General features: G+C 37.7%; 1 protein-coding gene across 28 annotated transcripts in view; it reads right to left on the bottom strand.

Moving 5' to 3' along the window:
- Positions 1–26,387, bottom strand: part of ABI3BP (ABI family member 3 binding protein) — a 262,627-nt gene that overhangs the window by 62,961 nt on the left and 173,279 nt on the right. For 11 of the 28 annotated variants that reach the window (XM_033211435.1, XM_033211443.1, XM_033211438.1 and 8 more), the window contains 21 exons: positions 25,017–25,076; positions 24,107–24,196; positions 22,476–22,508; positions 21,621–21,704; positions 19,606–19,662; positions 18,675–18,758; positions 17,496–17,555; positions 14,885–14,944; positions 13,962–14,045; positions 12,567–12,623; positions 11,704–11,787; positions 10,203–10,262; positions 9,341–9,424; positions 7,675–7,731; positions 6,575–6,634; positions 5,836–5,916; positions 4,792–4,851; positions 2,527–2,601; positions 1,355–1,411; positions 607–678; positions 129–176 (listed from right to left, as the gene is read on the bottom strand). The exons of 1 other annotated variant lie outside the window; for it this stretch is intronic. In XM_033211435.1, coding sequence (XP_033067326.1) covers positions 129–176; positions 607–678; positions 1,355–1,411; positions 2,527–2,601; positions 4,792–4,851; positions 5,836–5,916; positions 6,575–6,634; positions 7,675–7,731; positions 9,341–9,424; positions 10,203–10,262; positions 11,704–11,787; positions 12,567–12,623; positions 13,962–14,045; positions 14,885–14,944; positions 17,496–17,555; positions 18,675–18,758; positions 19,606–19,662; positions 21,621–21,704; positions 22,476–22,508; positions 24,107–24,196; positions 25,017–25,076 — 1,407 coding nt within the window. The remainder of the gene's footprint in view (positions 1–128; positions 177–606; positions 679–1,354; positions 1,412–2,526; positions 2,602–4,791; positions 4,852–5,835; positions 5,917–6,574; positions 6,635–7,674; positions 7,732–9,340; positions 9,425–10,202; positions 10,263–11,703; positions 11,788–12,566; positions 12,624–13,961; positions 14,046–14,884; positions 14,945–17,495; positions 17,556–18,674; positions 18,759–19,605; positions 19,663–21,620; positions 21,705–22,475; positions 22,509–24,106; positions 24,197–25,016; positions 25,077–26,387) is intronic. 16 more of the 28 variants (XM_033211445.1, XM_033211452.1, XM_033211455.1 and 13 more) reach the window with 10 other exon arrangements.

The raw sequence follows: 26,387 nt of genomic DNA, 5'->3' as shown, positions 1-26,387 counted from the left end.
AAAGCAACTGCCATGGTGAAAAGTGACGGTGTAACATGAATTCACAATGAGATAGACCCGGAGGTTCTCAGGCGATGGGTGGCAATGAGGACAGAAAGCACACAGGGTTGGGCTACTGAGGTTATTACCTAGTGTGGTCTCAGGTGGTTCAGACACATATGTAACAGATTCCACAACTGTACCAAAACAAAGGAGAAAAATTTTAGAAACTAAGATATTAAGCTATAGTGTTTTTTGAATATCAAATTTTATTAAGAATTTACATCATAATTTTACAGACAGGACAATGGATTTAGACAGGAAAAAAGAATTAGGAGAAAAATCCTATTCTATAATACTAATTCACCAATTAATATTTATGTTTTAATTGTCATTAACTGGGTTTACAATGTTATTATACCTCAACCTTTAAACTTCAGCAGAGAAACAGGAATTTATTTCTGTATTCAGAGAGAGTCAATTATCACCTTAAGAATTCAAGAATGTTGGAAGCTACAGCTCTTCAAATCTGTTTAATTGTGAATCAATGTCATATTCCATGGATGTAACTGATGTTAATTTAAAATGTGTAGAAAAAATAAATCCAAGCATTAAAACCTTTGCTACCTTCAGTCTTTGGCTCCTCTGGCCAGAGTGGTGCTTTGGCAGTGGGATATACATAGTCTGTTTTGGCTGGTGCTAGGGAAGAAACAGGAATGGCTGGTTAGTGGTGGGCAGCCCAAAGCATGCTGTAATAGAACCCTGCATTTAATTTGAAAAAGAATTGAGCTATCTTAAGCAGATACACTCTTGAGAATAATTAACATTTAGGTAGATTATGAAGATGACCACAATTTAGGAGGGCAGAATGAAAGCAGGAAATGAAGGCAGTGTGCTATGTGGGAAACACGCACACCCCATACACAATGTACGGGAGACTCAACAGCAATGCTACCTGGAACAAAGCAGATAATTCCACTTTCATTTTTTTTGTGTGTGTAAGAATTCCAGTTAGAAACACACGTAGAATGAGTACTTGGAGAGCAAAAGCATGGGATGAATCCTAAAAGTGATATGAAAGTGAAAAATAGGTTGTGCATATATGTACGTATTCATATTGAAAGAGCAATCAGAAAAGGTTAAAATGTTCACTTTGAGTGAGAATAAGGAAATTATGAAACTTGCATAGCAGTACAGCAGATGTGAACACAATGTGGTATATACAATGACATTCAAGACCCATTGGATGAGCACAGACAAGCTGTGAGGAGCAGGTGGCTATGAAATGTCACAAAGCATGAGGACATCCAGAGATGACTTTGCAATGAGATGGAAAAGCACATATGCTTGACTTGCCATTGGGGAACATTTTTACCTATAGTCTCCTTTGGTGACTCAGTACTAAACGTAACCGATTCCAGAACATCAGAAACTAGTAAAAAACAGAAAATGGTACAATTGATAAAGGATAGGTTGTAAGTATTTACAAAAGTGCTTTGCATCCTGTAAGTGTTCAATGTTAGGATAACAACATTATTAACACTCAGGGAAGCTCTCAAAACTGAACTGAATTCACAACATTATAACTACTGTAGGTTACCATTAGCAACCTACTTTGTACATTCAACATGAGTACCAAAATGTCATTTATCTAATTAAAAGATACTCAGAAGAGATGGAAAGAAATTACAGTCCCATACTAGAAAAATATAGGGATCCAGTGTTTTAAAATAAATGTCAGGAAGTAGCAACAACATTGCTAATACTGATTTTTAAAATATGCATCCATTTTTTCCCCCAGACCGGGTCTGGCTTTACCAACCAGATGGAGTAGGGTGGCATGAACATGGCTCACTGCAGTCTTGACCTCCTGGGCTCGATGGTCTTCCCACCTCAGCCTCCTAAGTAGCTGGGACTATAGGCATGCACCACCATGCCCAGCTAATTTTTGTATTTTTTGTAGAGTTGGGGTTTTACCAAGGCTGGTCATAAAATTCTGAGCTCAAGCAACCCACCAGCCTTGGCCTACCAAAGTGTTGGGATTACAGGTGTGAGTCACTATGCCTGGCCTATTTACAAGCTTGAAGGGCAGTATGTTTTAAAGGGTTCACATTGTTTATGAGGAAATTTTATTATTTTTACTGAAGTGAGAAATTTCTCCTTCCTTGTTGGTCACATTTGAACTAGTGTTCTTTTAGCACAAATTTAATTTACTATTAAAGAGAGCCACGAACTTGTAACTGTTGAAAAAATAAGGATAAATAATAAAATTAGTTCTTCTAAGTGGTTTGTCAACCACTTAATCAGATATGTGATTATTTTCTAGAATGATACAAATGCAATGAAAAGTATTTTTATACATTCAAGTAGTAATATTAATGTATTACTAATTTAACAATATGCAATTACAAAAAAGAACATTGTGCAATATTTACAATTAATGTGTATTCCTTTTTCATTTTTTATCTTTGGAAATATAACTTAGAGAATTACAGTGTGCCTCTTAAAGCACACAGTATACCCAGACAGATAAAACAATCTATTTACCAGGTTGACTTTCTGTCATTTCTAGGCTTGGTGATGTCACTGGTTTCAAAATGAGAGTTTGCAGGTCAGTGGGAGCTGAAAGAAGAGGGTCTCAATTGTAAAAGTAATTTTATTTATTTCATAGGTTTTAGTCAGAGGTAGCAGTGAACTTAAAACACACAGACCCTGAAAATCGTGAGGTTACGGACAGCCATACAGAATGTGCCCTGTTTAAAGCAGATGTCAGCAAACTATAGCCCTTCCAAGTCTAGCCCTCTGCCTGGCTTGTGGGCCAATAATGGTTTTCACATTTTTTTAAGTGATGGGAAAAAATGAAAAGTGATATTTCATGACACGTGAAAATGGTATGAAGTTCAAATGAAGTTTTATTGGAAGACAGCCATATAATGAACTAAAATTGTTCAGGGCATATTCATGTATCAGCTTTGGTTGCCTTCCAGCTAAAACAGCAGAATTGAGTAGCTGTAACAGAAACTGAATGGCCCACAAATTCTAAAATAGTTATTGTTTAACTTTTCACAGAAAAAAAAATTGCTGACTCCTGATTCAAAATGTCCCTCTGAAAAAGCAGGAGCCTATTTGGAAAATTAAGTTCTCATGGACTATTGTATCTGAATCTCAGTTACCACAAGAGCTAAGAGCTGCCTATAACTGATTTCATGATAGTAACATTAACAAAATGTTGAATATCATCTAGGAGTGCTTTAGTTCTACATTTTAGTTTCACCATCCCCTTAGCCACCCTTAACAAGTATTGACACTTGTTTTATTTGTGCTGTTCCCACCCTTCCACCCTATAATCCAAATCCTATAATTATTTCAAAGCCCAACTACTCTCCATCATCAGCCCACATCGTTCCCTGACTCCTGTAAATATTTTCTGTTTTTACTACTCAAACAAGCAGTTCTCATAGGAGGAAATTGCTCTATATCTAGAAAACTGTATCTAAGAAAACCTTAGGGTTTCTTCACAGTTACTTTGTACTGTAAGAGGTAAAATCTGTCCTTTCTTTCGGTTTCTACCTCTGCTCCTTATTCCACCCCATTCAATTGTTAATATGGTGCTGGGTACACAAAGAATGAGGAAGTGATTGTTTTCTTAAGCAAAAGTAGCAGCACCATTGACAAAGAGATGAATGAAATGGAATAAGAACTGTGTAAGATCCATCCTTTGTTAGATACAGTCCTTATGCAGGGCACACGATGAATTTAGCCACTGGATAGATCTCCCTCAGCTATGAATCTACTAATGAGCCCTGTAATTGTCAAGCTGTCAACCACTATAAGTGCCTTTTCTCTCAGAAGGCACAGAAATGGGAAGATATTCAAGCTTATTTTGATACCTGTGATTCAAGTGCAATGGGCTAGAGGGACTCCTTAAACCTTCTAAAACCTAAACCATAGATTTTTGTTATTTCAACTGAGAGGCTTTAGGGAGTTTAAGGTCTGAGGGATGGAATAACCCCTATTCATCCTCCTTTCTGTTTTTGAAACTAAAAGATGATGATGTTGGGTTGCTATAGTGTTTGTAGAGCTAGAAAGCATTGAAAGCATTGTATGTAGACCTTTGTTTTCTAAAACAGGTTAGATTTTCTTGAGTTTATTTCCTAAATTAAAAAAAATTACTACTTTGTTTCTGATCATCACTAAGGTTTCCTTTAGAGATCAAAATCACATATGAAGTGATTAAAGGAATAAATATTGAACATGCGTAGATATTCAGAGGGATTCCTACTTAGCAAAGATTAAGAGCTATTGCTAAACTGTGGTGAAGAAGAGTGGTCAAGCTCATCAATGATTGAGGAGCCTGGAACTTTCAGGGAAAAGCTATTTTAATGTAATAGGAACACCTTATTCCTTAAAATAGGAAGAAAATAATGAGACCAAGACACAGGTTTTATAGAAACTAAGTTACTCAAAGGGAGTTCATAGTACTTAATTGTTGCTTTGTAGATCTAAATACCAAATGGAAGGGTATTTAGATCTATAAATACTAAACACCAATTTGGACCTCAGATTTAACACTGGGTCATATAGTGCAATTTTAAAGAGAGTTTCATGATTGACAGCTGTCCTTCACTGGGTCCAGGGACATCTGTGAAAAACAGGTAACACTTGAATTAGGACTGCTGACTATTTTAAAATGAAGTGTAGAATGGAATAACAGCGTCTTAGGAAGCAGAAGCAACTCTGGCCATGACGGTGCTCAAGTGGGTTTTTAAACAGCAATAAAAAGCATTTAATGCAAGTCACAAAAATCATTACCAAATGTTGTTCCTGGAGCATCGGTACTATGAACAACAGGTTCAAAGCCTGTAACAGAAACTAACCAAAAGCAACATTTAAAAAAAAACCCTCCTGTAATCCCAGCACTTTGGGAGGCCGAGACGGGCGGATCACAAGGTCAGGAGATCGAGACCATCCTGGCTAACACGGTGAAACCCCGTCTCTACTAAAAATACAAAAAAAAAAACTAGCCGGGCGAGGTGGTGGGCGCCTGTAGTCCCAGCTACTCCGGAGGCTGAGGCAGGAGAATGGCGTAAAACCCGGGAGGCAGAGCTTGCAGTGAGCTGACATCCGGCCACTGCACTCCAGCCCGGGCGAAAGAGCAAGACTCCGTCTCAAAAAAAAAAAAAAAAAAAAACCCTCAATTTTTATTTTCAAACATGAGTTTCAAATTATACACAACTTTTTTTAAAACTTTGGAATTGATAGGAAGCATATAGTTGCTTTTGGAAGATTTGGCCACACTAGCTAAAACAATTCATCACAGAAGGTAGTTACCATCTTTGAACTCTGCTACATATATTGATATTATCCACATGAGGTTCTCCTAGGTATTTGGTCTTCTAAGTAGTATGAATGCTTGCTTTGGAAATTTGTTTAGGCAACAGATATGAAAATATATAGAGAAATATATATGAAAGTAACTTGTTGCTTTTCTTGGAAGTTGAAAAAAATGCCTGTTCATGTAACCATGTCTATAACAAATGGATCACATGTTTCAATGCAGATATAGCAATAAATACCCATGAGTATGCTAATCTCGCTGTAAACACATCTTTAAAGAGGGATGAAGAACGTCATCCAAACCAATCATTTAGGAGATCAGGCACACAAGTGTCCCCAAGCCATGTTCTCCTGGATGGCTCTGTATGACAAGCAGCTGCTACCATGTCAAATAATTTGATTCTTAGAAAACATGATGACTGTTACTTCCTGTCATAGGCATTTCGTTAGGACTTCATTGGGACAGCCCACCAGGGTTCAGGTTCCTTGGGTCCTTAAACCAAGGATTCATACATTTACCCGATTTGTTCTGAGGTACTTCAGGACTTGATGTAGTTTTGGGTCTGGGACGGGGACGACGTGTCCGTTGTGTTTTAGGAGCTGAAGGAAGAAACTTTGGATTACTCTAGTGCAGGTGGCTTTGTAGACAAACTTTAGGTTTTTAAAGGTATGTCATATTTCCTTGAGATTTAAGTCATGTGTCTTTTAAGATTAAAATATTTTCTATTTTGTTAATTTTTTTAATCACTGAAAGATTCTTGAGACAGGAAACTTATGTGTAAAATCAAGTTGAAAAGTGAAGAGACTCATACATCTTTAACTTCAAAAACACTAGAGCCAAACTCTGGATGATAGAGTCTTAGGCTCACACTAAATCTTTTGAGTATGCCAAAGAATCCATGATACCATAAGAACTGTTAGAGTTTAGTCAGTTTAGATAAGATATAGCCACCAGCAACTGTGTTTGAAATTTAGCTTTAGACATGAATGCTGTTTAGACAAAAGCAGATAACACAAATTCAAATAAGATTACATGGTAGACTCTGAACTAGGTCTGTGCATAGCTTTTGAAAATAATAGGTAACTTCTAAGGATCACTAATACTCCAATATAAAGTTGAAGGACAATATAAAGTTGACGGACAGCAGAGGATGACAAGATAGTCCTACAAAGCTGATGACAATGTGATTATGATAATGATGGAATGGATTTGAAAATAAGCAGGGAAAAATTATTCAGGAACACAGAATATCATTACCTAATGTTGTTTCTGGAACCTTGGTTCTAAAAGTGTCAGGTTCCAGGACTGTAGTAACAACTAGACAAAAATAATAAAATAAAGCAAAGAGATTTAACTTGAATATTAATTTCACACGTCATTTTTTAAGCTTCAGAACTAAGAGAAAAGTAAGACTTGTTTTTTGCAGATTTGGCCAAACCATGGTCAGGCACTCATTAGTCTGGTAAGATAGACTTGCAAGATAGCATTGTACTCAGCCTAGTATCGCTATGTGGTCAACAAGACATTCTCCTAGATGTTTGATTATCTGATTCTTGCTACACATTGGTGGAAGATTGTTGGACAAGCTTTTTACACATTTGCATAATATATGCTTTTCTAACTGTACTGAAAAAGGCATTTATCAGTCTACTTGCACTTCTATAGAAGTTGGGATAAATGTCTTGTTATCTACTGCTTAAATAACTATGGGTACAATAAAGAGTTCATATGTATGAAAGCATAAAGAACACCATGTAATTAATAAACTGTGCTCATCAAAACCTCAAAGTATTCCTTGATTCAGTAAAAGTTAAGAAATTGTCAAACCTTCATAGAGATGAATAAAGAGTCAGTCTATCCTATTATGGAAGCCTATCATTAAAACTTTCAAGACTTAGGTACATTTTACAATTTGAGAATTTACTATAAACATCATTCTTGAAACAAAAAAAATCAATGTTACACAGATCCTAACATAATAAAAAATAATACGAGCAAAGAAACACTGTGCTTCCCTACAACTGATAAGGAATAAGCAGCATAAATAAGGGATAGCTGGAGATTCGTGTTTGAAATGCAGCTTAAAATGGTCAATGCTGTCTAAACAAATGCACATGATCGCATGACATAACGTTGAACAGTTAAAAGCAGTTTGATGTCCTGATATTAGTTCATGCATGATTCTCTCAAATTCAACTGATAATTTGACATAGAGTCTAGCATAATTTCAAGATAAAGACTATAATGGAATGATGACAAAGAATGACAGAATGGTCTTACAACGTAGAAGAAACTGACTACAGTGGTATGACAATAAGCAGGAAGAGCAGTATTTGAAGGACACACATTCTCATTACCCATGGTTTTTGGAGCTTCAGTTCTGAGAGTACCAGGTTCAAGATCTGTAACAGGAACTAATTAAAAGCAATGAAATAAACACTTGTGAAAAGCCAGTAAATTATATCTTTCCAGTATAATACTGCATCAATCAGTATATAGCAATTTTAAGAAATTTTCTGAAAGTTGATACTTGTTATTTGAAGACTTGGCCATCTTATAGCCAGATAAACAATTTTTTAAGAGGCACTTAGTCACAGCCTACACAATTTGGCACACATCTCAGTAAAGCCCACGTGATATTCTCCTAGGTGTCTGAGTACTTAATTCCAACTAGAAGACTGCCTTAGAAGCTTATTCAGACATTTGGCCAAATACATACTTATCTAACTATCCTAGTAACTGTTGGCATGTTTGTGGAAGCTTTAATAGTGTGTCTAAATGAGCAAGAATATAGTCAACAACCTGTTTGAGAGAAGACATAGCAAAGAATAAAGCAAAGTGAATCTTAGGGAGATTTCATTTGCAGTAAAGGCACTCAACAAATCAGGATAAGGGACAAACACTCAGAGTAGCTCTCTACTCTCATACAAATGCAGGACCCTAGATGGACGATGCTTCTTGGGTCAGATGCAGACTTTTGAGTCATATCTTCAAGGACTTCCTTCAGCTGCTCTTATAAACCCTTCCAAATACAGCTGTCATCACTACTTAGAAGCAGAATCCTGTGTGTTTCTGGAAGCCTGTGCCCTCTGACTTGCCTCTACCCCTCCCCTGTCTTTCTGACTCTCTTCATCTCTAAGATTTTAAGACCCAACTTCTTTCCAATTATTTATTCTTATTCTTCATAACATTTTCTTTTTCTAAGTTTATAGATGCATATAGCACCCCTCAAAACAAGTTCAATTTGCCCAGATACACTCTCTTGCTTCAATCTTTGGGACAGGTTTTGACCTTGACTATACTACAGAGTAAGATGTGAAAAATAAGCTTCCTCCTCCTGTGATAGCCTCACAGTTGTTGATGTGGCTGTGGGAAGACAGAAGGCACTTAAATATTTTTCTAGAAATAAAAATGCAAGTTCTATTTAAGGCATTTTGTCTTTATGAGGACAATTGAATGAAATAAAAAGTAGTAAATAAGAGGCCGGGTGTGGTGGCTTACGCCTGTAATCCCAGCACTTTGGGAGGCCAAGGCAAGCAGAACACAAGGTCAGGAGTTTGAGACCAGTCTGACCAACATGGTGAAACCTGTTTCTACTAAAAATACAAAAATTAGCTGGGCGTGGTGGCGCACGCCTGTAATCCCAGCTACTCAGGAGGCTGAGGCAGGAGAATCACTTGAACTGGGAGGCGGAGATTGCAGTGAGCTGAGATTGTGCCATTGCACTCCAGCCTGGGCAACAGAGTAAGACTCCGTCTCAAAAAAAAAAAAAAAAAAAATTAGTAAATAAGATACATAGTAAGAGACAAACCTGTATGCAGAAAGTGCAAGGAATTCACCTGCCACACGGATCTATCCCAATTGTGTTCTCCTTTGCTAACTCAACAGGGGGAGCAGCAGCAGATCATTTTGTGCCTTCACCCACATGGTGCTCACATGGGCCATCACTCCTATCATTGGCATCAGTTATAAATTCCCGAGAACTGCTAGGATGAGCTACTTTAACCAGAAACCCGAATTTACCCGGTTTGGTCTGAGGAACCTCAGGACTTGGTGTGGTTTTAGTTTTGGGACGTGGACGACGAGTTCGTTGTGATGTTTTAGGAGCTGAAGAAAGAAAACTTTCAGTTACTACAGAGTCCGTAGTTCAGAAGCTATGAGTAGTATGACATATGGTTTGAGATCTCTTAAAACTTACTAGATTTTCTCATATTTCAGGAAATAAGTCTTTTTAACTTTTTAATTAGAAACATTTACTATTATTATAATAGTATGTATCCTTTTACAATTGAAGAAAGTTTTTTGGGAGAAAGTGTCATATTCTAAAATGAAATTGCTAATTTAAGAAGTGAACAATAGTCAATAGGACTCATCAAATAAAAAGGTTAAGAGTCACTGCTAAAATATCACAGTGCTGGTAGTCAGTTGTAAGTTCTTTCACAATGACTAAAATAAGACCACATCATTAACAGAAATGTCAATCAGAGAATATCACATAGATAGCAAAAATAAGTGAGTCAGTAGAACTTTAGATTTATAAAGAAACTCTTTGGTACCACAATAACGTTAGAATCAAGAAAACTGCATTTTAAAGTCACCTTTAACAAAAAAATTGGTTAAAAAAACACACTGGATGACAAAATAATTTCAGATGGTTACATACCCAAAAGATAGCCTGAGTTAGGTTCATGCATGGCTCTTTTAAAAACAAAGGGTGATTTAAGAGTCAGTATTTTCAATACCTTTAGGATGAAGAATATGATGGAATGACAACAGAGAATGACGATGTAGTCTTAAAAGGCATAAGAATCTGCGGCTATGATGATGGAATGGGTTTGACGATGAGAAGGAAGAACACTTAATGAGGACTGTAACGTGCTGTTACCTTGTGTTTTCACCCAAGTCTCAGTTCTGAGGGTAACAGGTTTGAGCTCTGCAGTAGGAACTGACCAAAAGCATTAAAATTAACCAAATGATTATTTTAAATGAATGTAAACTCAAAACTTTTCTTCAAAAATGAGTCTTACTAGTATAAGACAGCTTATAGAATTACATGGCAACCTTTAAAACTAAAAAAGTAGGCAGTTGATTTCCAAAAATTTGACTATACCTAAATCAGGCACCTATTTCCTTATTCCTCATTCTGGTTATCTAATTAATAATCCAAAATGGACTACATAGGTATTGCTAGGAATTCATCTTTGGAAAGAGACAGAGGTCTTAGCATGATGAATTGAGTAGGATATACCTCCATTCTGAGCAAAGAAAGAACATGCCTTCATGTGGAAAGAACAGCTTGCTGATGTCTACCAGATCAAATCTCAACTGCTCCATCAGGGACCTAGGCATCTCCGCCATGGGTATCCATGGTCCTAGTGAGATTCAGAAGGGATTTGCCTGTCATCTTGAAGTAAGACTTTTTTTTTTTTTTTTTTTTGAGATGGAGTTTTGCTGTCACCCAGGCTGGAGTGCAGTGATGTGATCTCGGCTCACTGCAACTTCCAACTCCTGGGGTTCAAGCAATTCTCTGCCTCAGCCTCCTGAGTAGCTAGGATTACAGGCACCCACCACCATGCCCAGCTAATTGTTGTATTTTTAGTAGAGACGGGGTTTCACCATCTTGGCCAGGCTGGTCTTGAACTCCTGACCTCATGATCCACCCACCTCGGCCTCCCAAAGTGCTAGGATTACAGGTGTGAACCACTGGAACCAGCAAAGTAAGACATCTTTTTATCAATTGTCCAGTTAGACTGTCTCCTCTGGTTGGTCTCTACTTGTGTCTCTTCCTTCTGATTTTATTCTTCCCACCCTTCTACTCATCCCTGTGTCTTGGTGATTTCAAGGCTCCATTTCTTCTTAATCTATATTTCCTTACTCCAAATATTTACACACCAAGCACATCTGTTGATAGAACTCCAAAACCAGTCTCATATTTGCACAGATACTGCCCCATACCATCTTTTACTTTATTTACAAAGGAAAGGCTTCTGTTCTCAACTGTCTCACAGGTTTGAGGATCAAAATGCATTTCTGACACCTGATGTATACCCCACATGTACTAATATGATTGGGAGGAGATCTAAGGCACTAAATGTTTGTTGACTTGAATATGTCTAATTTTTCTGAAGTTTTAAGAGATAAATGGAAGTTAATAAAATGCACAGTGCCAGAGAAGACTGCACAAAGGAGGCATGAGGCATTCACTTGCTTCACAGATCTCCCAACAGTGTTTCTCTTACAGTTTCACAGTGGGATCTGCTGCTGACCATGAGTTGTAGCTGCCCTCTCACAGGGGCCTGTTGGTTACTCCCAACCACTGGGATTACTCTTAAGACCATGCTGGCTTAGGCTACAGGGACTCTTTAAACCAGGAACACATGGTTTACCTGGTTTGGATTCAGGTACTTCAGGACGTGGTGTGGTTTTTGTTCTGAGACGTGGACGACGTGTCCGTTGTGACGTTTTGGAAGCTGAAGGAAGAAGTTCCTGGGTTACTACGTAACTACACTATGATTCTAGAAGCTGCGCGAGGTAACAAACATGACTTTCTGCTGCTTGATAGGTGTTTGCCTTTTAGTTTGAGATTTTTGTCACATACATTCCTCCTTATAGATCTTTTATCATAGAAAGTTCCTTAAGACAAAAATCACTTTTTAATTTGAGAAATAAAGATTAGAAATTTTAATGAAGATCTCATAGGGTAGCTTTACTGGGTACCAAAAAAGTTAAGTACTATTGCCAAATTTTAACAGATAATGAAGGACAGTTTCTCTAAATCTGAGATTTGCAACTTAGTCTTTCAATTTTTGGCACGTATTCTATAGAGCTATTAAAATCTGAATATATTGTGACCTTACTAGAGACAAAACAATAAATTTCTATGCAAATAGAAAAAAGGGTAGAAATTTAGGTGCACAATGGGTCCTCCTGGCTTTATAAGAGTTAATAGCTTTATCTGTCCAGGTAGGAATTAGAAACCCAATAATATGTTTGAAACACAGCTTTATCACAAACACTGTTTAAACAAAACAGAATAACATGACAATTCAAGCAGGCCATATGGCAAATGTCTTCAAGTAGATTCATGCATAACTGCTTCTCTTAAAAGCAACAGTTAAGAGTCTTCATAATTTTAAGAAGAGTTGAATGGCCATCAAGAATGACACTGCTGTCACATGAAACAAATTGAAACTCTAGGTTTGACAATAAGCAAAAGAAGCTTGTCGAAAACACTGTGTATCAACATTACCTAATGTTGTTGAGGCCTCAGGTCTAAGAGTGACAGGTTCTAGGACTGTAGCAGGAACTGACCAAAACAACATGTAAATCAAAGAGATTTTTAAACATATGAGAAGTCAGAATACTCACATGCAAACAAATTTTACTAGTATGTCAATTCTTCCAGAGAAACAAAGAAAAAAATTAACTTCTTAACTGAGGGGAAGAATGTGTGTTTGTTCATTGATGATGTGGCCAAACTATAGGCAGAGTGAGTCCCAGGCTTAGCTTTTGAACTATCTTGAGTAGCTTAAAGAAGTCAACGTGAAATTCTATTAGGTTTTTAACTAATGAATTCTGATACGAAAACTGCACTGGAAAACATTTTAATGCATTTATCTCACATATACTTAGAAATTATCTTAAAAGATACAATTACTCTATACTTCTGAACATGAGCTCTTATTACATATAAGTAAACATGGATACAAGAGACAGTTCGTATGTTTGAAACCGATATAAAAAATTAATCATTGAAGTGGACTATGTTCATCTTGCCAGGAACGCATCTATAGACAGAGTTTGAGATCTCTGTCCAAGCCATGACACTTACTAAGAGAACAGGGTGGTCACTCAACCTGCAATAATTGGTAGAGCATCTGTCTGCTGTCAGCCCAGAATAAGGGGAAATCAAAGGCTTTTGATGTCTCTGTATCAAATCTAAAGCTTCTGAATCAGGCCCTCAAAATCCTTCTTCATCTGGCTTGATGTACCCTTCCAAATGCACCATCATCAACAGTCATATATGACCATCTAGAAGGAATCCATCTATAGACTGTCTTTCTAGCTGACTCAACACATGTGGTCCTTCTGCTCTAGTTCATTCTTCCCTCCATTCATCCAAATCCTCAGTGGGCCCAAGGTCCAAGTCCAGCCCACCTCGATCTTTTCTTTTGAGCTAAAACATAAAGATCATCACTTTATGTTTGTGGCAGGCAAATATATCTTCAACTCCAGTCCAGTAAAATAACTCTCCTACAGCTGACATATCACCCATGGTTGCCAATGTGGGAATGGGAATATGCAAGGCACTTACAATTACATTTACTTGAACTGAATATGCTGGCCCTGCTAAAGAAGTTCTACTTTTAAGACGTGAATGGAATTTGACAGTAAGAAATACACTAACTATGTGGTTTCAAAGAAAAGTCTCACATAAAAATAATAAGATATGCTGGCACCAGTTGGGTCTCAGCCACACATTATTCTCCTTGAAAACTGAGCAGAGGAGATGGTACTGATGATGCCTCATGCCCTTGTGCTTAGGGAGAATAAGACCTGTTGCTGCTCAGCATTGGCACTGCTTCAGTCCCCACTGCCACAGGCTGCCAGGGATCACCCTTAAACCAAGGAATCACAGATTTACCGGGTTTGGTCTCAGGTGCCTGAGGGCTCGGTGTAGTTTTAGGTCTGGGACGTGGAGGGTGTGTTCTTTTTGATGTTTTGGTAGCTGAAGGAAGAAAAAGCCTTGTGTTACTCTAGGTCTTAAGATTCTGGATACTGAGGAAAGGTTTTTCCAAAACTTGTCAGATCTCCTAAAGTTCCAGGAACTTTAGTTGTTTTCAGTTTTACTTTTTCATTCCTTTTATAACAATGTGTCACTTTATCATTGATCGTACTTTTCAGGCAAATTCATGTATACAGTCAAGTTGCTAACCCAAGGAGCGAAGATTAGCACTTGTATTGAGAAACTTACAGAACTTCCTTACTGGGAAAAAAAATGATTGGGGCAGAGCACTCAATGAGAAGGGATAGGAAGTTAGGGTCACATTAAGGAATATGTTTATAATTTAAGATTTCAAACTTCAGTAATTCCCTAATTATCAAACTAGTAATAAAACATATCATTACTTAAAGCACCAATAAGGAAAGAAACATACTGGGCATTTTTTTTTTTAAATCTAGAAACTCAGATGTGCAAAGGAAAGAGGAGGCATTACTGCCAATCAGCTTAGATAAGAAATAGATCCCAATTTGTTTTAAACTCAATGTTAACATAGAACTATGTTAAATGAAGCAAGAGATGATATGATAATTTCAAATGTGCCACATGGCAGGTAAATATTTTGAGTTAAGCTCATGCCTGGCTCTCATAAAAACAACATGAAACTTGTTTTTAGGAGGCTTCAGTATTCTTCAGATGATAGAAATAGTTGAATGGTCACAGGCAGTGATGTTTGCTGTTTCATAGAGGAAGACATGCTATGTTATAGGGATGAAGACTAAATGGACTGTACAGCAAGCAGCAAAAGCACTTGGCAAACAGCCAGGTAATGGCAGGGTTGTTACCTAAGGTTGTTGCAGGGGTCTCAGTTCTAAAAGTAACAGGTTCGAGATCTGTAACAGGAACTGAAGTAATAAACAAAAGAGATTGTAAAAAATGTGTGGGAGCTATAGTATTCACATCAAAATGTATCTTGCTTGTGTAACACTGCCTCTGGGATAATTAAACATTTTTGGGAAGGACATTAGGACTGAATTATATTTCCACCCCCCAACCCCAACACACCAAATTCATAATGTTAAAGCCCTAATCCTCATAGTGAGGCCTTCAAAGGGATGATTCAGGTTAAATGAGGTCATAAGGGCGGATTCTACTTCAACACGACTGATGGACGCATACGAAAAAGAGACATGAGCTGCACAGAGAAAAGGCTGTGTGAGGATACAGTGAGAAGGCAGCCATCTGCAAGACAAGGAGAGAGGCCTCAAGAGAAACCATGCTTGCATGCTTGTAGACACATTGATTTTGGACTTACAACCTCCAGAGTTGTGAGAAATAGACTTTTGTTATTTAAGCCCCCTAATCTCTACTGCTTTGTAATGGCAGTCCTTTTACAAATGGAAATTTTTTTTTTTGTTTTTTTTTTTTTTGTCTAGACTTGACCAAACTATACACCAAGTACACCATCTCATGAGATGGTCATCATCTTTGGTCTCTCTTTAGCACTACATGAGGCAAACAATTCCTCTAGTTATGGTGTCTATCTGAATATAATATGGAAGACTTTAGGAGGTTTTAAGGCATTTATTTAAATATGTTTCTAATAATTCTCAAGAAGCTCGTGAAAAACCAATTTGCACTTTAGTGGATGCTGAATAAAGAGAACATGTACTATATGTTTATCAAATTATGGTTGCAGAAAAATTGATGAAATATCCAAATGGTCATCACACAAATAACTAAAGATGACTGATGATCTTGCTGGGAACTCCACTTTGGAAAGAACTTTTCACTTCTGTCCAAACAATAGCACTCCAGTGACTGGGTAAGGGGTGGCCACTCAGTCTGTGGCATCCAGTAAATCACTGTCCACATTTAGCAGAGGGAAAACATGATCTAGTGTGGAAGAAAGATTTTTGATGCTCATGAGAACAATGTCAGGCTCAATGAGTGAGACGTTCAAGCCCTCCTTCCACTTTCCACGGCGTCATCCAAATGCAGAATTACCAACAAAAATGTTTTGGCTGACCCTAGAAGCAGGATGTCTGCCTCTTCTGGTTGCCTCTATTTATATCCAATGTTTTCATCTTTGTTCATTCTCACCTTTCTATTTGTGCAAATTGTGATGTGACTTCAAGGCCCAAATTCTTTCCTGCCTCTGTTGACACTCAAATTCATTTTTTACTTTAAGAACCTATAGTAAGTGTAACACTTAACATTTATATTCCCAAGAAAAATCTTTAATTTGCAAAAACACCCTGGCTTATTCTCATTCTCTAAGCTTTTCATGTGGGAAGTTTTTGTGTTTAACCTGCAGACTGCGAAGTAAAACATGTCTCCTACTACAAAAACGGAAGATCCTGCAGGTCTCTTCTAAACTGACTCCTTGTCAACCATCAGGGGGTAACAACCCTCTGGACTCCCTCACTAAGGGTTATGTGAATCTATTATTTCTATCAGTGACAGGCTCCTAAGCTCCATAAACCAAAGACCCTATATTTATCTGGTATAGTCTCAAGAGTAGCCATACACAGAGTGGCATTAAGTTTGTGCTGTGAGTGATATGCTCAATGGGAGGTTTTTGGAGATAGAAAAAGATAAACTTTAGTTATTTTAAACCTTATGCTTCTGCACATTGTAGGCTTAAAAAAATCTTTAGCTTTTCCCAAGCTTGGTAGATTTTCCTGAGCTTCAGAAAATATGTTTTTCTAATGCAAAAATTTTGCTCCTACTATACTTTATCTTGTTATTTAAGATACTTCAATAACAAATTTGCAAATATGCAAATCTGACAGATTAAATAAAGCAATTAATTCAGATATTTAGGATTAATATACTTATCACATTCTAGAGTGCCCTGCCTGGATTAAAAAGGTTATAAATCATCCAGATTATGATGGAGACTAGGGGGAATTCAATTTATACTAAGGATGGGGTTTATTATTTAAATCTACTAGCCTTGATCACGTTATCTGTTAGATAATTCACTAAAAATATTACTCATACATTAACAAAATAACAAAAATAACAGGCAGATTAAAAAGGTAGATGTTTGGGAATGGTTGTAAACGGGATAAAAAAGCAAAAATATAAACCCCAAAAAAGGAAAAAAAATAAAGAGGGAGGTGTATAAGGGATGTATAAAGAAACTTCTGTGTTACAGCCTGGTTAGCATAGATCAGGTCAGAACCTCGCGAGAATATGTGAAATCTCCCTTAATAGAGAACTCTGGTTAAGCCAAAACCAAAATGATACGATAAACATTTTAAGTTATAGAGCAGGAAAGATCCCAAACTACATTCAGACATAATAGCTCTCTTACGAGCAAGAGGCAACTTGTTTTATGCATGCTCAATCGTTACAAAATCAAAAACGTAATTGAATGGTAATATAAAGTGGAATAAGCTGGACAGTGAGCAGAACAAGCACTTGCTGAAGATCAGAAAGCAGCGTTACCGAATGTTGTCCCTGGAGCCTCTTTTATAGGAGAAACTGGTTCAAAGATTGTAGCAGGAACTGGCCAATAAAAAAAAACAACAAAAAAACACCAACAAAACATTAAAAATTTATAGAAACTCAGAACCTTCAAAAAGAATTTTACCAGGTCGTGATGTATCTGTCCAGAGCACAAAGCAAACACAATCAGCCTCCTGAGCCCAGAGAAAGTGGCACCTGTGTCCTTGGGTACCAATTCATCTCTTAGGAGGAATGGTCATTTACTTTGTAGTCAGATAATTCAGATAATGGTCCATGTGAAGTGTCCCAGGAGTTTTTCTCATTCTTTAGTGATCTGAATCTAACTAAGAGAGCACAGTAGACCCTACGCATTTTGCTGAAAACTCATCTTTGGAACAAGACCACGAGCTTTGTCCAACGTGAGTACTTAAGAGGACAAGAAGAGGGCCAACCCCTCAGTCTGTGGTATACAGCTGGGCAACACCCAGAGAAAGCCTGACTGCACAGGGATGCAGATGATTCCTACATAAAATCCAAACTCCTCAGGCCAGCATTCAAGACCCCTTCTCACTTAGCTGCAGACACCTCAATGAAATGTTCTCATCAACACCTAGAAGCCTGACAGCCTCTGGCAGTCAGAGAAACTGCCTCCTCAGGCTTGTTTCCATACATTCCCTGCCTTTCTGAATTTCTCCATTACTCTTCCCCCAGAATGATTGTCCCCTGAGAATGATTTTTCTGTTTTTAAGTGGTTGTAAAAAAAAGAAGAAAATACGACAGGGTCTATACGGCCCAGAAAGCCTAGGGAATTTACTATCTGGCTCTGTCGAGAAAATGTTTGCCAACTCCTGCCTTAGATCCTTATTTGTGACTTACATGACTCCTATAGTTACCAAGAAATAAGCTCTCACTTGCATGAACATATGCTCCTTCTCTAGCTGTTTCACTTTATCATACATTCAACGTTGAAGGGATGAAGAGAATTGAATGAGAAGTGAATTAAATAGATGTTGAGAGAGAAGCATAAGGAATTTGGCTACCACATCATCTCCCCAGCCCTGTTCCTCATTGCCTGGTCTGATGTGGCACCAGCTGCTGACCCTGCCTGGCTACTTCATTCTCTTTGCGTCCTACTGGGGTGGGCTGCTAGGATTCCTCAAGCATGACCTACAAATTTACCCAGTTCAGTCTGAAGCTCTTCGGGACTCGGTGTGGTTTTAGGTTTGGGATGTGGACGACGAGTTCGTTGAGACACTTTGGGAGCTAAAGGAAGAAAACTTCAGGTTAATACAATGTGTTTGGTTCCAGAAGCTGTGGATAAGATTGTATTTGTTATAATTTCTTGACTTCCAAGAAATGTTTCTTTTGGGTTTGAAATATTTGCCCCTATTTCAATAAGCTGTCTCTTTTTATCATGTAGCTTTTTCTGAAGAACAAAAACCACATAGAAATATGAATTTACTGATGATATTTCAAGGAGCTTCTCACAGGGATTCCTGAATGAAAAACAAGTTCTAAAACCTTGCTGAGTTATGGCAGTGATGAGGGCAGATATAGGGTGATTTTATATTTGTGATGGTGCTTATAATTTAAATTTACCAGCCTTGGGCATATTTTACTCTTTACTTGGGAAAATTTTACTCTTTACTGAAACAAGAACACATCCTTACCCCGAATGCCAAAAAAAAAATCATCATCATGCAGACAGTAAAAATGTAGAAATTTAGATCTGCAAGAGAACTATGTCACACCGTAATAGCTATGCCGATTTACTCAGCCTAGATCAGGGACAGACACCTTCACCCCCAGCCTCCAGTGATTATATTTGAAACTCAGTAACAAAGAATGTGGTTAAAATGTTATGTGGGAGCAAGATGTGCGGAATTCAAAGTCATCACATTGCAGATATATAAACCGACCATAAGTTCATGCTTGGCTCTCTTACCAACAAGAAATTGTTTTAATACTCTTATAAATATTAAGAAGTAATTGAATGATAAAGGATGACACAGAAGGCTTGTGAAGTGAGAGAAGATGTGGTTATGATGGTGATGAATAGGTTGGAAATGAGCAGGAGAGGCAGATGTTGATGGACATAATGTGCCATTACCTACTGTTGTCCCTGGAGCCTCAGTTCTAAGAACTGGTTCGAGGATTGTGGCAGGAACTGATCAAAAGTAATAAAAGAAACCAAAGAGATTTTGTGAATGCATGAAATGTCAGAACATTCATCTTACCACTAAACATCAGATTTCTAAGGCTGCAAAATTAATTCTTTTTTTTTTTGAGACAGAGTCTGGCTCTGCTGCCCAGGCTGGAGTGCAGTGGCCGGATCTCAGCTCACTACAAGCTCCACCTCCTGGGTTTACGCCATTCTCCTGCCTCAGCCTCCCGAGTAGCTGGGACTACAGGCGCCCGCCACCTCGCCCGGCTAGTTTTTTGTATTTTTTTAGTAGAGACGGGGTTTCACCGTGTTAGCCAGAATGGTCTCCATCTCCTGACCTTGTGATCCGCCCGTCTCGGCCTCCCAAAGTGCTGGGATTACAGGCTTGAGCCACCGTGCCCGGCTCAAAATTAATTCTTAATATCGTAACTCAAAAGAAAGTGGATGCATTTTTTTTTCTTTGAATATTTCTCCAAACTGTAATCAGGTACTCATTTGACTCAGAAGATAGTCAGCAATAGCCTTTGGATTTTGCTGAGCATCTCACTGAGGTCAACGGTAAGATCTTGTTGTTGGTTAACCATCTGATTCTAATGAACACTAGAAAATCTGGCTAGCCATTTTCTTAGAAAAAGATATGGTAAAGACTAGAATTTTTATGGAAGCCAAAAATCCAAAGAGCACTCATTATAAGCAGTAATCAATAATGACAGATAGAACATTTACATTTGAAAGCAAACACAGTGTAGCAGAGAGTCCTTATGGTGATCCCCAGTGGTTTCTATCTCTGGTGTTAACACCTTTGTGTCATCTCTTCCCCTTGAGTATGTGCTGGATCCCTGACAACTTTTTAACCAATAAAATAAGGCAAAGGTGATGGGTGTCACTCTGTTGAATAGGTGCATGTGCTAGGAGTGTGTCTGCCATGCTAGCACAAGGGAGAGACAGGGAGGGAGAGACAGATAGGGAGGGAGAGACGGATAGGGAGGGAGAGACGGACAGGGAGGGAGAGAGGGAGAGGATGGATTATATAATGGTGTTAACCCCAGGAGCAGGGAATCATTGGGAGGTTGCCCTAGAGTTTGTGCACCACACATACTAACAGCCAAAAGGAAGCTGAGACTATACTCATTAAGAGACTAAGTCTGTAGTAAACGCAGCTGTATTTAAGTAGCTGAAGAACCAACTCTCAGTTTTTGGTATCATTGGGCTGGGTATCTTCAGTTCTAAGAACAGAAAAAGCATGATCCTGTGCAGAAGTAGGAATCACTGAAGCCCCCTAGATCAAATTTAAGCTCTTGAGTAGACATCCCAGCCCCCTTGAATTCATCACTGAACAGGAGGGTATCAACGAGTTATCCCGTCTGGTGAGCCAGCTTCAACACATTCCCTGCTTAACAGCCTCTGTTCCCTCATCCCTCTACTCATCCAATTTCTATGCTGGTTTCTAATTATTCTGGATATTTTCCTCCTCTAAATATTTGCCACGCTTCTAGGAGGTGGCATTTATACCATACAAGAAATTATATTTGCATAAACATGCTGCCTCATATTCGTTTCTAACTGGTTATGCATGAAGAACTTTTGTTTACAACTACAGTGTAAACTGGGAAAGAAAACATTCTTCCCACTTCTGATGTATGGACTAATATGGCTTTGGGGAATTAGAAGAGACTTAACAAAAGTAGTTGGTTTAAATGATTGTGCTGGCTCAATACTGAGCTGCTTTATCTTGAAGACAGGAATGAAATAAAAGAGCAAGAAGAGTAAATAATCATCAACAGAGGAGATTCCTACAAAGGAAGCAAGAGGTGCTAAGCTATTCATGTTCTCACTAACCAGTAGCTTTTACTCTGAAGAGATATATAGGGCATGACACAATAGATTATGTGTACATAGAACTTACAGTCCCAATCATGGTAGATTGCTTGGATTCTATAAAACAGAAACTACATATTTACCCAGTTTAGTCTGAGGTACTTCTGGATGGGGCGTGGTTTTAGGTTTGGGATGTGGACGACGGGTTCTTTTTGTTGTTGTTGGAGCTGAAGGAAGAAAATTTAAGATTAATATGGTGCTGATGGCTCCATTCACTGTGAATAGGATGACATAACTCTAAGTTTTAAAATACTTGTTAGAGTTTGAGTTAAGAGAACTTTGTCACTTTGGTTTGAAATTTCTCCCTCAGATTCTTAATAGGTTTTCTTTGATAACTGAAAGTTCTTCAGAGACAAGAATTACACATATAATTATGTTTAAGAAAGAAACATTAGAAACTATCATTATTTTCTCAAAAGCATCCCTAATCCAAATCACTGCTTAACTCCGATGGTGTGAGAAAAGTTCTAACCAACCCTACACTATTCACTTATAATTTAAGATAGCTAGGGCAAATTTTCCACTTGGTGATTTACTAGACTAAGTATACAAAATTCACAGGAACATCAGTAAAGCAAACAAAATTATATAGAACTTGAAAAACAGAAAGGTGCATACAGAAACTGCATGATATCATCATTTGATACTGTGTTGCTGCTCTAAATAAGGAATATATGGGGAACTGTAGTTGGATCTTGCTCTAAGAATATAGTTCAGAGACTCAGACGTGACACAATTTCAAGCTGGGCTATGGAGCAGATAGCTGTCTTGAATTAAGTCCTTGCATATTTCTATTAAAAAGAAAGCTTTCCATATTTTAAGATGAATACCGTAATGAGATGACAACAAAAGATGGTTCCATTGCCTATACAGCACCATAGCGAAATCTGACAACGAGTAAGAAAAAGCACTTGCTGAAGGACATAGAGAGTCATTACCTGAAGATGTCCCAGGAGTAATAGGTCCAAAGTCTGTAGCAAGAAATGATCAAAAGCAATTTTAAAAAGAAATAAATGTTAAACACACGAGAAAAGCCATCATTCTCTTGAAAAGTGAACTTTACCATCATAGCATTGGTTCTATAGCCACAAAGCAAACATTTTAAAGTTCTCAAGTGAGGGTATTTATTTGCTTTTATGAAACAGATATAACCTCAGCATCTGTAACATAGTTAGCTATCAGTTTTTCTTATTTTTATATTATCTGATAATACAGTAGATAACCCTGCTTAGAAAAATATTAGAATATCTAATAATGTTATGTTTAAAAGTTAGAAAAAAACTAATGTGAAAGTATAGTTACACTATAAACTGGAAAACAAAGCCCTAGTTCGTGATGATGCAATTACTGATATGTTTTAAACAGATACACTGATGAATGACTAAAATAGATAATGCTCTTGTTTGTTGAGCATGCACCTTGGAAAAAGACCAAGACCTCTGTTCAAACAAAGGCATACAAAGAGCCAGATATAGAGGGTCATTCAGTCCATCAAACTTGTTAGTGCATCTCTCTGTTATCAGCACAGAAAAGGCCTGACCCCTAGGTTAGGAGAGCATGCTGGAGCCAATTGGCTCAAACCCAATCATTGAAGTCAGGCATTAGAAGTGCTCTTTGTAGACCCGTCAAAAGCAGCATTACTGTCCAACTAAAAGAACTTTGCCTTTCTTACAATCAGGTTGCGCTTACAGTTCCTATCCTTCCAATGTCACCCTCACATGACACCTTCCTGCCTCTGTTTATATGATTCCTACCCATCCACCAATAAATCTACAGGCTCTACAAATTTCAAGGTCCACAAGATGAGCTCTTGCTCTGCTGCCTGGGCTAGAGTGCAAGGGTGCAATTATAGCAACTGCAGTCTCGACTTCCTAGGCTCAAGAGATCCTCCCACCTCAGTCACCCAAGTAGTTAGGACTACAGGTGCACATACCTGGCTAATTTTTCTTAAAGTTTTTGTAGAAATGGAGTTCTCCCTAAAGGTTCACATTATACTTATCAGCCCACAGATGTTTTGCTTCTCTAAGAATTAACGATGTGCTTAACAGTTGGTAAAATTTAATAAATACTTGCTTTTCCTCACACTCATGTATATCTATTATGAAGAGTCTCACACAAGAGCAGCTTCCTTTAACTCAGGTAAGTCATTTGTTTTTTCTAAAATATTCCTCACAGATACAAATGTTCAAAATGTGTGACAGGTTGAATTAAATATGCTAACTAGACACCTAATCAGGTCAGTTTTTGCTGAGCTGAGGAATCAGAGAGAAAAATGTAATGGAATGTCAGAGAAGCAAATAAAACACGCAGGTCATCATTCTTTTGAAAAGTGAACTTTACCATGATAGCATTGGTTGCAAATAAAATATGCAGGCACCAAGGAAGTCCTCACACAAGCAGCATGAGAAGTCACAGGTATCGCCAGAGCACTGTGTTGGTAGCAGCTGCTTTCCATGACTTGGGCCTTCACCCCAAGGGTCAAGTGGGTTATAAGGTGGCATGTGAAACTGCCACCCCCATGCCACATCCAATGGGATGCCACAGGGATAAGGAACCACATATTATTTACCTAGTTTGGTCTGCGGTGTCTCTGGGCGTGACGTGGTTTTATGTTTGGGACGTGGACGACGTGTTCTTGTTCGTTGCGATGTTTTTGGAGCTAAAGAAAGGAAACTGGTTATTGTAGCCTTATGACTCCAGAAACCAAAGAAAGGATTATACATGGTTCTAGGTTTTCTAAAGTTTTCCTAAGTCTTGAGAAATTTGTCTCTTTGGTTTAGCATTTTCTTCTGATCATCTACATGCAAAAATATGTATTTTTGGTCTACTGACAGGTCTTTTGAGACAGATGGAATATATGTAATTTAAAAAAATAAGCTGCAACTTTATTATTAGTTGCTGGTATAGGATTTTTGAAGAGGGCCCAGAGCCAAGGGAAGTCAGACATAGGCATGTAGACATCACATCAGAGAGGGACCCAGGCCCACCTGCTTTTGGGAGAGTGTACTAAGAAATTACCTGGCTCAGACACACATTCCATTAAAAGTTATTAGTATAAGCACATTTCGTTTTCTAAAATAGTTGGTAGATAATAAAAATTCTCTGTATATCTTAAAACAACAGAAAGTAAGATGCCCGCAGAATTATAATTGATATTTATCAGGCAGCTATTCCTAATTGTATTTGAAATTCAGCTTTAACATAGAACAGTACTGGAGCAGAATCACAGGTTTTTTCAAGTATTAAAGTTGAATATGGGAAAAATTGGACACAGATGCTGTTCGCTAGTGGCATATGGCCTTATAACCAAGTAACTTGTTTTAAGCACTTTCAATACATTCAAAATGAAGAATATAGTTCAATGACAAGAGGATGATGAGAAAATCTTATGAAAGAAAAACCCTTAGCCCAAATAGTGATGGAATAGACTAGACGATGAGCAGAAAAAACTCAGACTTAAAGACATAAGAGGTCATTACCTAATGTTGTCACTGGAGCCTCAGTTCTCACAGTTACAGGCTCAATGTCTGTGGTGGGAACTAACCAAAAGCAATACAATAAACAATGGAGATTAAGAAATATAGAAAAAGAAAATTATTTTGAAAATGAATCTTCTTAACCCTTTAATGTTTTAAATGCATTTCTGAACTCTGGGAAAATACTATTTGTTTTCCCCTAACTAGCCATACTATCATATCCATTTATTTCACAAAATATCCATACCCTTTGCATCCCTATAAGGGCAATGAAAAATATTTTTCTGTATTTCATTATCTGATTCCAACAACATAAAAAACCTGGACCCAAGAAAATCTTAGTTGTCCAATATACAATTTTAAAGTACTCTAAAAATTTGTTATCAAAGCTTCCATTGGTATTTTAAAAGTTTTCACCACCATTATTAATTTGAGAGTGGTAGTTGTGAGGAGAATTAGAAAAATGTTCTCGGTCTATCTACTGGAGATTTGTGAGAGTTGTGCAAAAAGTCTTGTACCTTTTATTTGTGATAAATGTGATACTGCTTCTTACTCTGTCTCCTTATTCATTTATTTCAAATGGCTAATTAGGAGAAAATTATTCAAGTAGAAAACAGAGATAATTAAGAAAAAGGTCTAAAAGGTAATGATACAACGTTTTGTCTGGATAAAAAGGATTTCTATAACATTCTGAAATTGATTATACATAGATATAAAATTAATCAAGAATTGTAACTCTCTGGTATTAGCATCTCCATTTACCTTCCACTAAACCCAGAAGGCTAAATGTAACATTCAAACATCTCATCCTCAAAAAACTCTTTAGGCATTTATAGAGAGGCTGACTTTCCCTTTTGCTCAAGACATCATAGCAGAAAGTTGGTTTACGCCACCGCTACGAGCATCTTCAGAACTAAAGGCATATATAACAGAAGAGATGGAGGGAGCCAGGACAATAGGATGACAACAATATTTATAACTAATTGCCTTCAAACAAAACAGAGAATCCTTATTTTGTTTGGAATTTTGCATCACAAGATGAATTTAGCAACAGAAAGATCAATTTGCATATGAATAGTGTGGAATAGGAAGAAAGGACTTTTGCGAGAGAGACAGTTATGTACCATCATGAGCTCCTTATAAACACACTGAGGACAAACTCCAACCAGTTTTTCATTGCTCCCCTCCCACATCCATAAATTGCACCCATACAGAAGCAGAGGTTTCAAAAAATGTTCTGGTTTGAAGAATGAATATAGACAGAGTGACTGTAACTCAAGCAATCTGAATGTCTCTGAAGGTGATTGAAGAAAGAATAACAATTGTGTGTTACAAGCTGAACAGCAGATGGAAGCATGCCTAATGATGTTAAAA

The sequence above is a fragment of the Trachypithecus francoisi genome, unplaced genomic scaffold (assembly GCF_009764315.1).
Source record: "Trachypithecus francoisi isolate TF-2019V2 unplaced genomic scaffold, Tfra_2.0 Lachesis_group0, whole genome shotgun sequence".
Classification (NCBI taxonomy): domain Eukaryota; kingdom Metazoa; phylum Chordata; class Mammalia; order Primates; family Cercopithecidae; genus Trachypithecus; species Trachypithecus francoisi.
This window is presented reverse-complemented; position numbering and strand designations above follow the sequence as displayed.